Source organism: Psammomys obesus, unplaced genomic scaffold, assembly GCF_907164565.1.
Source record: "Psammomys obesus unplaced genomic scaffold, mPsaObe1.curated_primary_1811, whole genome shotgun sequence".
NCBI lineage: Eukaryota > Metazoa > Chordata > Mammalia > Rodentia > Muridae > Psammomys > Psammomys obesus.
This window is the reverse complement of record NW_026585690.1, coordinates 4135722-4148403: the sequence shown is the minus strand read 5'-3', so window position 1 is coordinate 4148403 and position 12682 is coordinate 4135722. Positions and strand designations below refer to the sequence as shown.

At 42.5% G+C, this 12682-nt stretch overlaps 1 protein-coding gene across 9 annotated transcripts in view; it reads left to right on the top strand.

Annotated features, from left to right (window-relative positions):
* Window positions 1-12682, top strand: part of Rufy3 (RUN and FYVE domain containing 3) — a 71249-nt gene that overhangs the window by 37736 nt on the left and 20831 nt on the right. For all 9 annotated transcript variants that reach the window (XM_055596086.1, XM_055596095.1, XM_055596118.1 and 6 more), the window contains 6 exons: window positions 1732-1905; window positions 2713-2830; window positions 3634-3735; window positions 7011-7134; window positions 10381-10442; window positions 11581-11646. In XM_055596086.1, the coding sequence (XP_055452061.1) occupies window positions 1732-1905; window positions 2713-2830; window positions 3634-3735; window positions 7011-7134; window positions 10381-10442; window positions 11581-11646 (646 nt within the window). The remainder of the gene's footprint in view (window positions 1-1731; window positions 1906-2712; window positions 2831-3633; window positions 3736-7010; window positions 7135-10380; window positions 10443-11580; window positions 11647-12682) is intronic.

The following is a 12682-nucleotide window of genomic DNA, read 5'->3' as shown; positions in this document are numbered from 1 at the left end:
TGTGTGCTGATGATTAGGATATACACGCACAGGTTACACACACATAGCTTTCACAGCAAATCCAAGCTCACATACTTCATATAGATTGTGGGACCTCGGACCACAGCACTGTTACGTCCCTGCTCTGTCACTTGATCAGAAGAGGAAGTGGGAGGGCTGACACTGGCTTGTGCCCCAACAGGCCCTGCATGTGCGCCGGGTACTCACGTGCAGGCAAAACACACATTCACATGAAAAATACATAGATCTTAAAGAAAAGGGGGAGTTCTTCACCAGGAGTAAAGAGATAGTGAGTACGAGATAATCGTGTTAGGACTGGAGGGTCAGGGTCATCTGTACTCGTCAGTTCGTTGAGAAGTAGATTGTAGCGGGCGAAGAACACAGGGTTGGAACTAAATGAAGGCACTCCAGGCTCTGTCTGGTTCTGTCATTGGTCAGTGTGCTGTGGACCAGATGCATAGCTCATACAAAAAGCAACTAAGCCCACAGTTGGATCTGTTTGGTGGCACGTGACTATAATCCCAGCACTGGAGGTTGAGGCTAAGGGTTGTTATTAGTTCTAGTGAAACCTTGCCCCTCAAGGAGGAAAAAAAAAAGGATCACACCTGTGAGAAGGACACAGTTCCCGGATCTTCTGTGTTCTGTTAAACAGACCGTGGTCCTCGGCCCCTATTTTCAATGAGAGTCAGACACAGTGTGCTTATTGTTGAAATTTGGGGAGTTAATTTCTTCTGCCATATTGTATCAAGAGCTTGTAATACGTTTGTGAACTTAAAGTGATTGTCTTAGAGTTACTGTTGCTGTGATGAAATGCATTGATCAAAAGCATCTTGGGGAGGAAAAAAGGATATATTTGGGTTATATATGCTGAATCAGAGTCTACTGAGGGAAGCCAAGACAGGAATTCAAACCAGGCAGGCAGGAGCTGATGCAGAGGCCATGCAGGAACCTTGGTTACTGGCTTGCCCCTCATGGGTTGGTTGGCCTTCTTTCTTACAGCTTCCAGGGTCAGCAGTCCAGGGGTGACCGCACCTGCAGCGGGCTGGGCCCTTCCCAGCCAGCCACTAAGAAAATACCCTCCGAGGTTGCCTACAGCCCAGTCTTCTGGAGACATTTTCTCAATAGAGGTTCCCTCCTCGGAGATGACTCCAGCTTGTGCCAAATAGGCATAAAAACGAGCAAGCACAGTAGTGGTTGGTATTAATGCTAGTAGAGTAAATAGTATGCTCCAGTAGTTTGTCTAAGCACTCTCTCCTTTTCCCCCACCTTGGTTCTCTCTTGAGCACCCCATACACTATCAGACAGAGGTGAGAAGAGCAGCTAAGCCGGGTTCCAGTGACACACACCTGTAATACCAGCACTCGGGGAGACAGAGGCAGGCAGATCTCTGTGAGTTCGAGGCCAGCCTGGTCTACAAAGCAAGCCCAGGACAGCCAAGCCTACATAGAGCAACCATGTCTCAGGAAAAAAAGACTGAAGAGTTGATAAAATAATTAAAATTTGCTTTTAAAAGGATTAAACAGGGAAACTAACATCTTTTTCCACAGCAAGTACATGGCCAGGAAGAACACATCCAAAAATAATAGCTTGGCGCCACTTCTTTGGTGCCTGACAGGCCGCCAACATCCTTACTTACCATTGTTTATGGCATCAGTGCAGACATCAGTGTGGTGAAGTTATCCTGTCCTGGAGCGTACTCTCCCACTAAGTAAGCTCATCTCTTCCCTGCAGATCCTAATTATCTCATGGCTAACGAACGCATGAACCTGATGAACATGGCAAAGCTGAGTATCAAGGGCTTGATTGAGTCGGCTTTGAACTTGGGACGGACCCTGGACTCTGACTACGCTCCTCTGCAGCAGTTCTTCGTGGTGATGGAGCACTGCCTGAAACACGGCTTGAAAGGTGGGTGTGGTCTCACAGCAGGTGTGCTTAGCAGTGCCTAGCAGAGAGGATGCTCCTTCCATGGGGGCAAACAATACAAATCTCGGTGAATATTAATTAATATTATTCATAATATTAATTAATTAATGCGCTTGGCATGGTGGCTCGATCTTTAACCCAGCATTCAGCAGACAGAGGTAGGCAGATTTCTGTGTTCAGGACTATAGAGCAAGTTCCATGCCAGCCAGGGCTACATAGTAAAAGACCCTGTCTTAAAAAACAGTTAAAAAAATAAATATTAAAAAATGGTGGAAATAGGAGTAGAATTTTTTCATAAAAATTTTATATGGTGTATACACATGTGTATATCTCAATGCAACACTTGTATGGGTGTGTGTGAAGGTCAGGGACTGATATTGAGTCTTTCTCCATTGTAGTTATTAGAAAAGGGTCTTTGGCTGAAACTGGAGCTCACTGACTTAGCTGATTTAGCTAGGTAACTTGCCCAAGATTTTCTGTCTCAGTCCTTGTGCTGGGATCATGGGCCAGCCACCAACACCCTCTTGATCTTCATGTGGGTTTTAGGGATCCAAACTCTGCTCCCACTTGTGTGGCAAACACTTTATTCACGGAGCGACCTCCAGCCTGCATGAATAATTTTTAAACTAATAACCTAGGATTGGATACCTAAAAAGAATGAGAGAGAGAGAGAGAGAGAGAGATAGAGAGAGAGAGAGAGAACACCTACAAGCATTTTTTTGTGTATGTAGTAGGGGAGTATTTATGTTGTGAAGAAAATTAAAATACTCTTTTGTTTCATTGCCTTAGCCAAGAAAACTTTTCTTGGACAAAATAAATCCTTCTGGGGTCCCCTAGAGCTGGTAGAAAAGCTTGTTCCCGAAGCTGCAGAGATAACAGCAAGTGTCAAAGATCTCCCAGGACTCAAGTAAGTCTCAGGTTAAGTTCCCTTTCTCTCCTTGAAGAGTGGTGCTCATGATAACGTGCACATTTTGGTAACAATCCAGACTCTTAATGTTGTTACGGGCGGACTCTGAGAAACTGGCTTGTGTTCTTTTAAGAAGTGTGTGCTCAACATCTCACGAAGAGATGTTGTCTTCATGGTAGAAATACCAAACATCTCCTTTTTATTACAAATTCAGGGGACTCTGCAAGCCTTAAGAAATTTGACCTAGGGAGATGTTACGCCTGGCTTGATTTGGGGAAAACAGCTGTATTCTGTAGGGTTTTTAGAGCCAAGATTATGTGATCCTCAGAAACATGGCCTGCCTTCAAATTTGACCAAAAGAGAGAGAGAGACAGAGAGAGAGAGAGAGAGAGAGAGAGAGCTTAGCCTGCCATGGGAAAATGGTGGGGTGCTAACTGAATGAAGGCTTATATTGCCTGTGTCCTTCAGAGTGTCCAGTTTCTTACATAGTCCACTCTCAACTTCGGCTTCTTCAAATACTGAACTGATGGGACATTTCTAGGTGGGCCAAAGAGTGCTCTGGTCTTCAGACTACAGCACATATGCTTACTAATGCAAATATGAGAGTATTTGTCCCAAATACCCAAGTCTCATGTCCAACACACAGTCACAGGATAGGTGCAAAGACAGGTGGGGAATCTCGAGAAGGGACTTTGTGTTAGCACCGCAGACCGCGGGAAGGAGCCTGTGCATCTGCCCCCACTGGCCTGGGCCCTGCTGCCTTTGCCTGTGTTCTTAGTCATTCAGTTTCTGTGTTCTTGTAGGACACCAGTGGGCAGAGGAAGAGCCTGGCTTCGTTTGGCGTTAATGCAAAAGAAGCTTTCTGAGTATATGAAAGCTTTGATCAATAAGAAGGAACTTCTCAGGTATGAACACAAGGTGAACTTTCTTCTTGATATGTTCTGCCCATATCATACAAAGTCAAACCATAGAAACTTGCTGTTGGTGCACATCAGGAACACACCTCACACACTCACTCCTAATCCCAAAAAGGTTTTTATACAATATATGTTCTCTGTGGCTGTGGCCATATGTAGTTCTTTGTAGGGCAGACCAAAACTTAGCACCACCAGAAAACAAGAAAGGTGTATGACCCCACAGCCTGTCTACAGGCCCAACAGGACAAAAAGTTGACATTCATTTTGTATGTACCATGAGACATTCATAGGGATCATGAGTTGCCTAGGCTACATAGCAAAACCTTGTCCACAAAAACAAACAGATGCAACCATAACATTAAAAATAAAATGCAGTCCATAGAGTGAAGAAGATGTTTGGTTTAGGTTTTTGTTTTTGTTTTTGTTTTTTTGACTCAGGGTTTTTCTGTGTAGCTCTAGCTGTCCTGGAACTCTCTGTAGACCAGGCTGGCCTTGAACTCACAGACATCCTTTCTCTATCTTCAAGTGCTAGGATTAAAGGCATGAACCACTATGCTCACCAGTAGAATTCTTTAAATACATTCTTTGTTGAACAGGTATATAAGATATTTGTGTAATAATTACTACTATAAACATCTCCTTCACCAGGTGGTGGTAGTGCATGCCATTAATCCCAGCACTTGAAGATAGAGAAAGGATGTCTGTGAGTTCAAGGCCAGCCTGGTCTACATAGCAGGTTCTGAGACAGCCAGGACTAGGTAGAGAGACCCTGTCTCAAAATAACAACAACAATAATAATAATTCTAAAGTTAAAAACATACAAACTGACCTGAAGATAGACAAAAGAATTTAATATTCAAAAAGGAAAAATTTAAATAACTAGTAAACATAGAAAATGATATATAACTTCAACAGACATCATAACAGTACATATTAATACAAGGTGCAAGGGCCAGCATGATGGCACAGTGGGAAAAGTCACTTGCTCATAGCCTGATACCCAGAGTTTAAGCCCCAGAACCCCTGTGGTAGACAGACAGGACCAGTTCCTGTAGATCATCTTCTGACATTCATGGCAGGTGTGCGCGCGCACACACACACACACACACACACACACACACACACACACATAACTGTAGTAAGACAAGGCGATACTGCTGTTTACCAACAAGATAACCCAAATGAAAGGGCAGGTTGATACCAAGACGGCACACACCTGTAATCCTAACGCCAGAGGCCATATGCAGGAGTGCTGCAAGTTCCAGGCCAATCAGGCTTGCATCGGGAGACTCCATCTCAAAAAACAAATAATATTAATTGTTGGTGAGGATGTGAAGTAACTTTGCTGATGGGAAAGTTAATTGGTACAGAAAATTTAAATAACCATTTGGTGGTATCTGTGAAAGATGGTCATAAGCCCTTTTCATGCATCTTTTGATGCAAGGACCTAGTTTCCATAGCCAATAGAAATGCAGTATGTCCAATATAATAAGCACATGAACAAAAATGTTCATAGGTGTGTTTGTAATAGCCACAAATGTGTCTATTACACGGTTAATCACAGTATATCTTACAATACAGTGATCATAGTTACAATATCCAGCATAAACACATTATGTTCAACAAAAACCTCGAACAAAAATTTTCATAGAGGGAAGCAAGGTAGCTCAGTGGTTAAGTTAAGGTGCTGGCGGACTATTTCTAACAGGATCTCAAGGGCAGGCTGTTTGACCCCCCCCTCCCCCCCCGGGAGGAGCAGTCTGTTAGGCCACAGAGGAGGACTTTGCAGCCAGCCCTGAAGATACCTGATAAAACAGGGTCAGATGAAAGGGGAGGAGGTCCTCCCCTATCAGTGGACTTGGAAAGGGGCAGGGAGGAGACCAGGGAGGGAGTGTGGGGTTGGGGAGGGAATGAGGGAGCGGGATACAGCTGGGACACAGAGTTAACAAAATGTAACTAAAAAGTAAAAAATAATAAAAAAAAAAAAAAGTTAAGGTGCTGGCCACCAAGCGTGAAGACATGAGTTCCATCCCTGGGATGCACGCAGTGGAAAGGACAGACTGACCTCTGCAAGCAGCCCCTCGCTTCCACATCCACACATGCACACAGTAAATAAATATAATTTTTAAAGGTTTAAAATAATTTTTATAGTCATCACAATGTTTGTAATAAAACCCATGTCTACAATACAATAAATAAGTTGTACTATGCATGTATGATGTAACTTGTACCAGATATAAACAGCAACATGGATTCATCCTATTGTGTATAATATTAGACTAATCAGTCATAAAAATACATGTGTAATACATGAAGCTCAGAAACATGAACAAAACTGTATCTTTTCTGATAGAAAAGAGACTACCCTTAGCCAGGTGTGGTTGAGTAGTAAGAAACAAGTAGAAAGAGGCCTGAGGTGGCATCTGAATCTCTGACGTAAGTTGCTTACTCTGAGTGCTGGTTTAATTGATATGTTCTTTTTATGAAAATACATCTGATGGCTGGATGTGGTGGGACATGCCTGTGATTCCAAGACATAGGAGCTAGCCTTCTGCAGGAGAAGCAAGAAGTCAAAGTCACCTTCAGCTGCTTAATAGTTTAAGGCCAGCCTGGACTACACAAGAATCTGTCTCAAAACATGTGTGTGTGTGTGTGTGTGTGTGTGTGTGTGTGTGTGGTATGGTGTGTAGCCACATATATATAAATAAAAGTGCATTTTATATATATACATATATATAAAACAACTTGTACTTTCAGGTATTTATTCACTCATTAAAGAAATGTGCTTAAAAATATAATTCAAAGAAAAACATTTTAAAAAAGAATGTTTTAAAAAGATGCATGAGCTGGGGGGTGGGGTGGTACATGTCTTTAATCCCAGCACTCAGGAGGCAGAGGCAAGTGGATCTTTGTGAGTTCAAGGCCAGCCTGGTCTGCAGAGTGCATTCCAGGACAGCCAGGGCCATACACAGAGAAACCCTGTCTCGGGGGAAAAAAAACAATGGTTCATGAAAGCTTACAGCACTGTCCTGTGGTGCAGCATGAACAGTCAGTCAGTGGAGTCCGTATACCAGCCTCAACCACAGAAGCTCCAGAACCTACAGGGTTTGCTCATGTGCCTGTTACCGAAAATGTCTACTTATGAAAGTACCCTCAGAGAGTTCCATCCTCAGCGACGAGGCGAGAGGTTTTCTTCTTGCCTCAAGTCTTATTGGGGTGTCAAGGTTCTTATTGTAACAGTGCTCTGTGGGTTTCTGTCGCAGTGAGTTCTATGAAGCCAATGCCCTCATGATGGAAGAAGAAGGAGCTATTATTGCTGGTCTGCTGGTGGGTCTGAACGTCATTGATGCCAACTTCTGCATGAAAGGAGAAGACCTGGACTCTCAGGTTGGGAAGACTCACTAACCAGGTGGTCTCCTGGCTGCTCTGCCTGGGTTGTTTAGATCACACCAGTGAAGTCAGACGGCCTTGTGAGCGCTGTAAACAGGGTGTCCTCTCATCTTCGTGCCACAGAATTAACATGCCTTCCCACTCTGCACACTTAGACCTCGACAAAGAAAAAAGCTCTAAGTGCGTGACTGGGTATGGTGAAGCACAAAAGGGAACCAGCCTTGAGTAGAATATATATATATATAGGCCCTAGGCTATTCAAATTAAGAATGTTCCGCACTCCTTCAGGTCCTAGCCCCAGGTTACGCTTTGAACAATTTAAACAGATCTAGGAGGCTGTAAGTCTTGCCACTTGGGCAGATGGGAGATCTATACCGCACAGATATTGCCTGAATATTTATCCACAGCAGTGTTATTTCCAAATAACTGTTCATGATGAGCCCAGGTTCATCTTGCTCACCTGTCAGAATTATGCTTTACCTGGTAAGAGCACAGGGGACTTAATGGCAGGCCAGGATTTAAGGTGGTTGTGACCCTCTGCCTTTCCCTGAGCCCCTTCAAGGGACATTCTTTGATGTGGAAGGGGCCTAGAAGGTGCTTGTAAATCAAGGTTGTCTCCTTTTGTTGTGGAAGTGGAGCCTAATTAGAGACCAAGCTTGGTAAACAAACACTAGTAAAACACTCTTATCAACCCTAACCTTCAATCATGACACACAGTTTTCTTTCTCAGTTTCTAACAGGCCCAGTTAGTACATTGCTATCTTCCAGTCATATTGGAGGCAGCACCCATTTAGATAAATTCTACATTCTATATTTCCTAAGCAAATTTATTAGTAAATCCTTCATAGCATCAGTCCTACTGCTTCAGGTTCCTCCTGCCTCTCAGTATGAATGTAAAAAAGTCAGATATTTGTCTTTAAATTTTTGCCTTGACTGTCCTTTCTTTAGTATAAGGCTACATATTAACAGCCAGGGTAGCATAGTAGCTCACAGTGACAGCCATACCCCAGCTACCTAGTTTCAAAGCCTGTCTTTCTTATTTCTAGCTGGATATATCTTGTAGTTAGTTTTTTTTTTTCCTTGTGTGTGTGCATGCTTTCCTTTTCTTAATATATGCAGATAAAAAAAAAGAGTACTTCTTATGAACAGTAAAGGAGTCTGTAAACACAGCCCTTTGATCAGGGCCAGGCTTCAGTTAATTGCCCAATAATACAGCTGTTTTCCTTGGGACTACTACTCACCCCTTATGTAGGCAATCATGTGACGAGTTGGTTTCACTTTACTCAGGGAAATTAGGAAAGGAGATGTTGTTTGATTTGGATTTTTTTTAAAGCAATAAGAGGTGTAATAAAGTGGCTGATGTGAAAAATGAAGAGATCTCTCAATGAAAGTTGAAACAGGCAGTGGTCATTTGGGGAGTGGTTTTAGATTGTATTTTAAATTGCTTTTTCTCTGATTTTGTGAAATACACATAAGGGAATAGGTTTTGTTTTTTTTTTAATTATAGCTATAACTTTTTATTATTTTTGAGATTATAGTATAATCGTATCATTTGCCCTTTTCTTTCCTCCCTCTAGACCGTCTATTAACCCCTTCCTTGATCTCTTTCAAATTTACAGCCTCCCTTTTAAATTGTTGCGCATATATATGCACACATATATATAGCATGTTCAGTCTGTGTAATGTTATTTGTGTGTATGTTTTCAGGGCTGACCTTTTGATACTGGATAATCAGTTGGTGTGTTCTTTCCTGGAAAAGACTGTTTCTCCCATTCACAGCATTCCCTTAGATGGCTGCAGTTCTTTGTGTGGGCTGGGCCTGTTGGGCTTCCACCTGTCCACTTTAACATGTCTTTTGTGGCCGTCCTTGTTTAGCTCAGGTTTAGTCAGTCACATAGATGAGACTTCATGGGTGTGGCTTCTGACTAAAGCTTTCTAAATTAAAACTAAATAAATGACAAATGAGGACATGACATGCTGACCAAGATGGGGGAGGGCAGCAGGGTGCATGTGAGGTGAAAGTGCAGAGTAAGCTGCAGGGGTGAAATGCCATGAGAGGGGAAGCAAGGGAAGGAGCAGGGCACTGAGAAGTATGTACTGAAACCCAGTTCTTCGCAAGCTCATAGAAACTATGTTTAAAATAACTCTTAAAATAACTTCTATAAGCTGGACGTGGTGGCACATGCCTGTGATCCCAGCACTCAGGAGGCAGAGGCAGGTAGGTCTCTGTGAGTTTGAGGCCAGCCTGGTCTACAAAGCAAGTCTAGGACAGCCAAGGCCACACAGAGAAACCCTGCCTTGAAAAACCTAAATACATAAACAAATTAGAACAATAACTTCTCTAACTATCTTTTAAAAAGTTATTCCTAAAAGAACATAAAAAGGTAGTAGCAGAATGCCTCAAAAAGGCAAAAAATTTAAACCTTATTCTTTATGCTCAGTATTCTGAGGGCTGACATGAATTGTCTTCTCTTTTTTCTTATTTTTGTTATTGCTGCTGCTACTGCTGGCAGTGGTGGTGGTGGCAGTGTGTGGTGCTGAGCATGGAAGTAAGAGTTTGTGAGGATCAGAAACCGGGGGAAGGGGGTGAGTGGTGATGGAGCCCACACAGAATCCCAGAAATCAGACTCAAGGATGCAGATCTAACTTTATTATCCAGTGTAACAGCCTTAAAATGATTGAAAGGCCAATCAGACCATCCCATGCTAGCCTCAAGCACCAGTTACAATCAGTCAGGTTGGTGAGACTATAAGAAAATGTGGGGGGTGGGGGGGGGGGGGAGGAAGGCGACCTAAGAAGACTTCCATAAAGAAGGAGGAAGCAGTCACCACGTTAGCCTTGGATCCATTTGGAGACTTCACTAGTGTGCTAGGAGTCCCTAGTGGATCAACACAGTGTGCAGTGGATCAGGATCTTTCGAGGAGTCATAGGAGTGGCTAACGCTTCCCTCACCATTCCCAATGGGCCTCCAAAAGGCCTACCTGGACATTCCCCACAAGAGCTTGCACCTGGGAGGGGAATGCTCTGCTGGTGAGCCACACCCTCAGCCCCTATGACTTACCCTGGCTCTTCTACTTCCTCACTTACCATATACTCACAGGACAATGTTAAATGTTCATCGTAAACTCCTGGTGAACGTTGTGGTTATGTTATTTTTTTTTTTGAGTGCCTAGAAAGCAACTTTGTTTATGTCTTCAGAGAAGTATTAAATTCTCTATTAACTTCTGAAAATTCTCTCTGCAGGTTGGAGTTATAGATTTTTCAATGTATCTAAAAGATGGAAACAGCAGTAAAGGTAGTGAAGGGTATGTATGAAGAAATTAAGTTTCTTCTTTCTCTGATATAGCAAATATGGGGGGGGGAGGTACTTTACAGCAATATTGCCTTAGCAGAAGACTTTTTGATTATATAACTTTAATAAAGTATTGGCAAAATATCTGATTATTGCACATATGATTAAAAGAATTTCTAAATGAGCGTGGTAATGCACACCTGTAATCCTAGCACTCTGGGAGGCAGAGGCAGGTGGATCTCTGTGAGTTTGAGGCCAGTTTGGTCTACAGAGTGAGTCTAAGACAGCTAGGCCTACACAGAGAACCCCTGTATCAAAAAAAAAAAAAAAAAGGATTTCTAGGTAATAATTTTCCTGCTAGGTATAAAGATTTATAAAGTCTATCCAACTCTCTGCATTGTTTTGTCTTTATTTTTTTGATATGGTCTCATACTATAGCCCAGATTGTTCTAGGGCTCACTATGTAGATCAAGCTAAACTTGAACCTGAGGCTTTCCTCTTGCCTCTACTTCTCAGCTATAGGAACAAAGGTGTGAAATGATCACACCCAGCCAGTTCTCCATAGCTTGAAATAGATCTTGAAAATATAGAAAAACTCGGCATTGCTGTGCCACACCCACATCCTACCCTGGGAGGCTGGGCCTGGAAGATCAGAAACTCACAATAAGAAAGAGGCGGGTCATCATGGCGCGTGCCTTTAATCCCAGCACTCAACAGGCAGACTTCTGTGAGTTCCAGTCCCACCAGGGATGCATACTGAGACCCTGTCTTTAAAAAAAAAAAAAAAACTGAGACTGGTGAGATGGCCCAGTGGATAAGAACACTGTCTGCGCTTCCAGAGGACCTGAGTTCCTTCCCCAGCACCCATAGAGCAGCTCAAAACCATCCAGAGCTCCAGTTCCAGGAGGCATGAGGGCCCTGCACACATGCTGTACGTAAAACAGCGTGACCCTCATGAAAGCCTTAATAACATAGGTTCTTTCCCCCCACTTTTAAGCCACAGAATCTTCCTTGTTGATATGTCAAGATAATGATGTATCCAGTGTGACTTCTGATTCCATGTCTGTGCCCCAGTAGTCTCATCCTCTAGGAAGGGCTGGGATGGGAGATATTCCTATCACTTATCTTACCTCCATTATTTTTCCCTCCAGGGATGGACAGATTACCGCAATTCTAGACCAGAAGAACTACGTAGAAGAACTCAATAGACATCTGAAGTAAGAATGAATACAATTCTTTTATTGGGGGGTTACTGATTGAGAAAGGAAACATAAAACAATGAGCAGTAAGGACTCAGTCAGTCAGTATTCACTAAATGCATAGAAAATTCCTGTTTGCCAATCACAGAATTTAGTGGAGGACAATAAAAGATTATCATGAAATTGTAACTCTAGAGGTTAAATAAGTATATTCAGTTAAGAATTATAAAACATATGGTGTGTATGTTTTATATTGGCCATGGATAAAGCTACCTTCTACATTACTGAGCTTGGGTAAACTATCTATCTACCTATCTATTGTGTTGTTATTGGGTTTTGGTTTTTAGTTTTTTTCAAGGCAGGGTTTCTCTATGTTGCTTTGGCTGTCCTGGACTCCCTTTGTAAACCAGGCTGGCCTGGAACTCACAGAGATCCCCCCTGCCTCTGCCTCCTGAGTGCTGGGATTACAGGTGTGCACCACGCCAGTCATGGTTCATTATTTTAATGTTTTAACTGTCTTTCTTGTCCCCTTGCATTTCTCCCTTACACACTAATTGATACAGTAACTTCCTCTCTCTTTGCTTTCACTACCAGGTATTTCAAACTCTTCAGAATTACTTTGATATTCTTGTGTTAAAATCAGTTTAATAATTTTAGAAGAATAATTAACATTAACATAGCCATTAACTATTATCTTGTTTATAGCCTATAGAAGTTTTGTAAATTCTGTTATTAAAAGCCATTAACCAACACCAACACCCCTCTTTCTCTTGAGACAGGGTTTTACTATGTAGCATTGGCTGGCCTGGAACTTGTTCTGTAGACTAGGCTGGCAGCTGGCTTTGAACTCATGAGGATCCACTTGTCTCTTCCTCCAAGTGCTGGGATTAAGGGTGTGTGCCACCATTGTGGCATAAAACCTAAATCTCAATTTACTTATAATGTCGTTATAAGTTTCTATAGTTACAGAGGCAAAGTACAGTATGCTTTGCAGGTCTTTGGTCTCATTGATAAAAATAAGTTTGAAATAGACTGGGGACTGGAGAAATGGCTC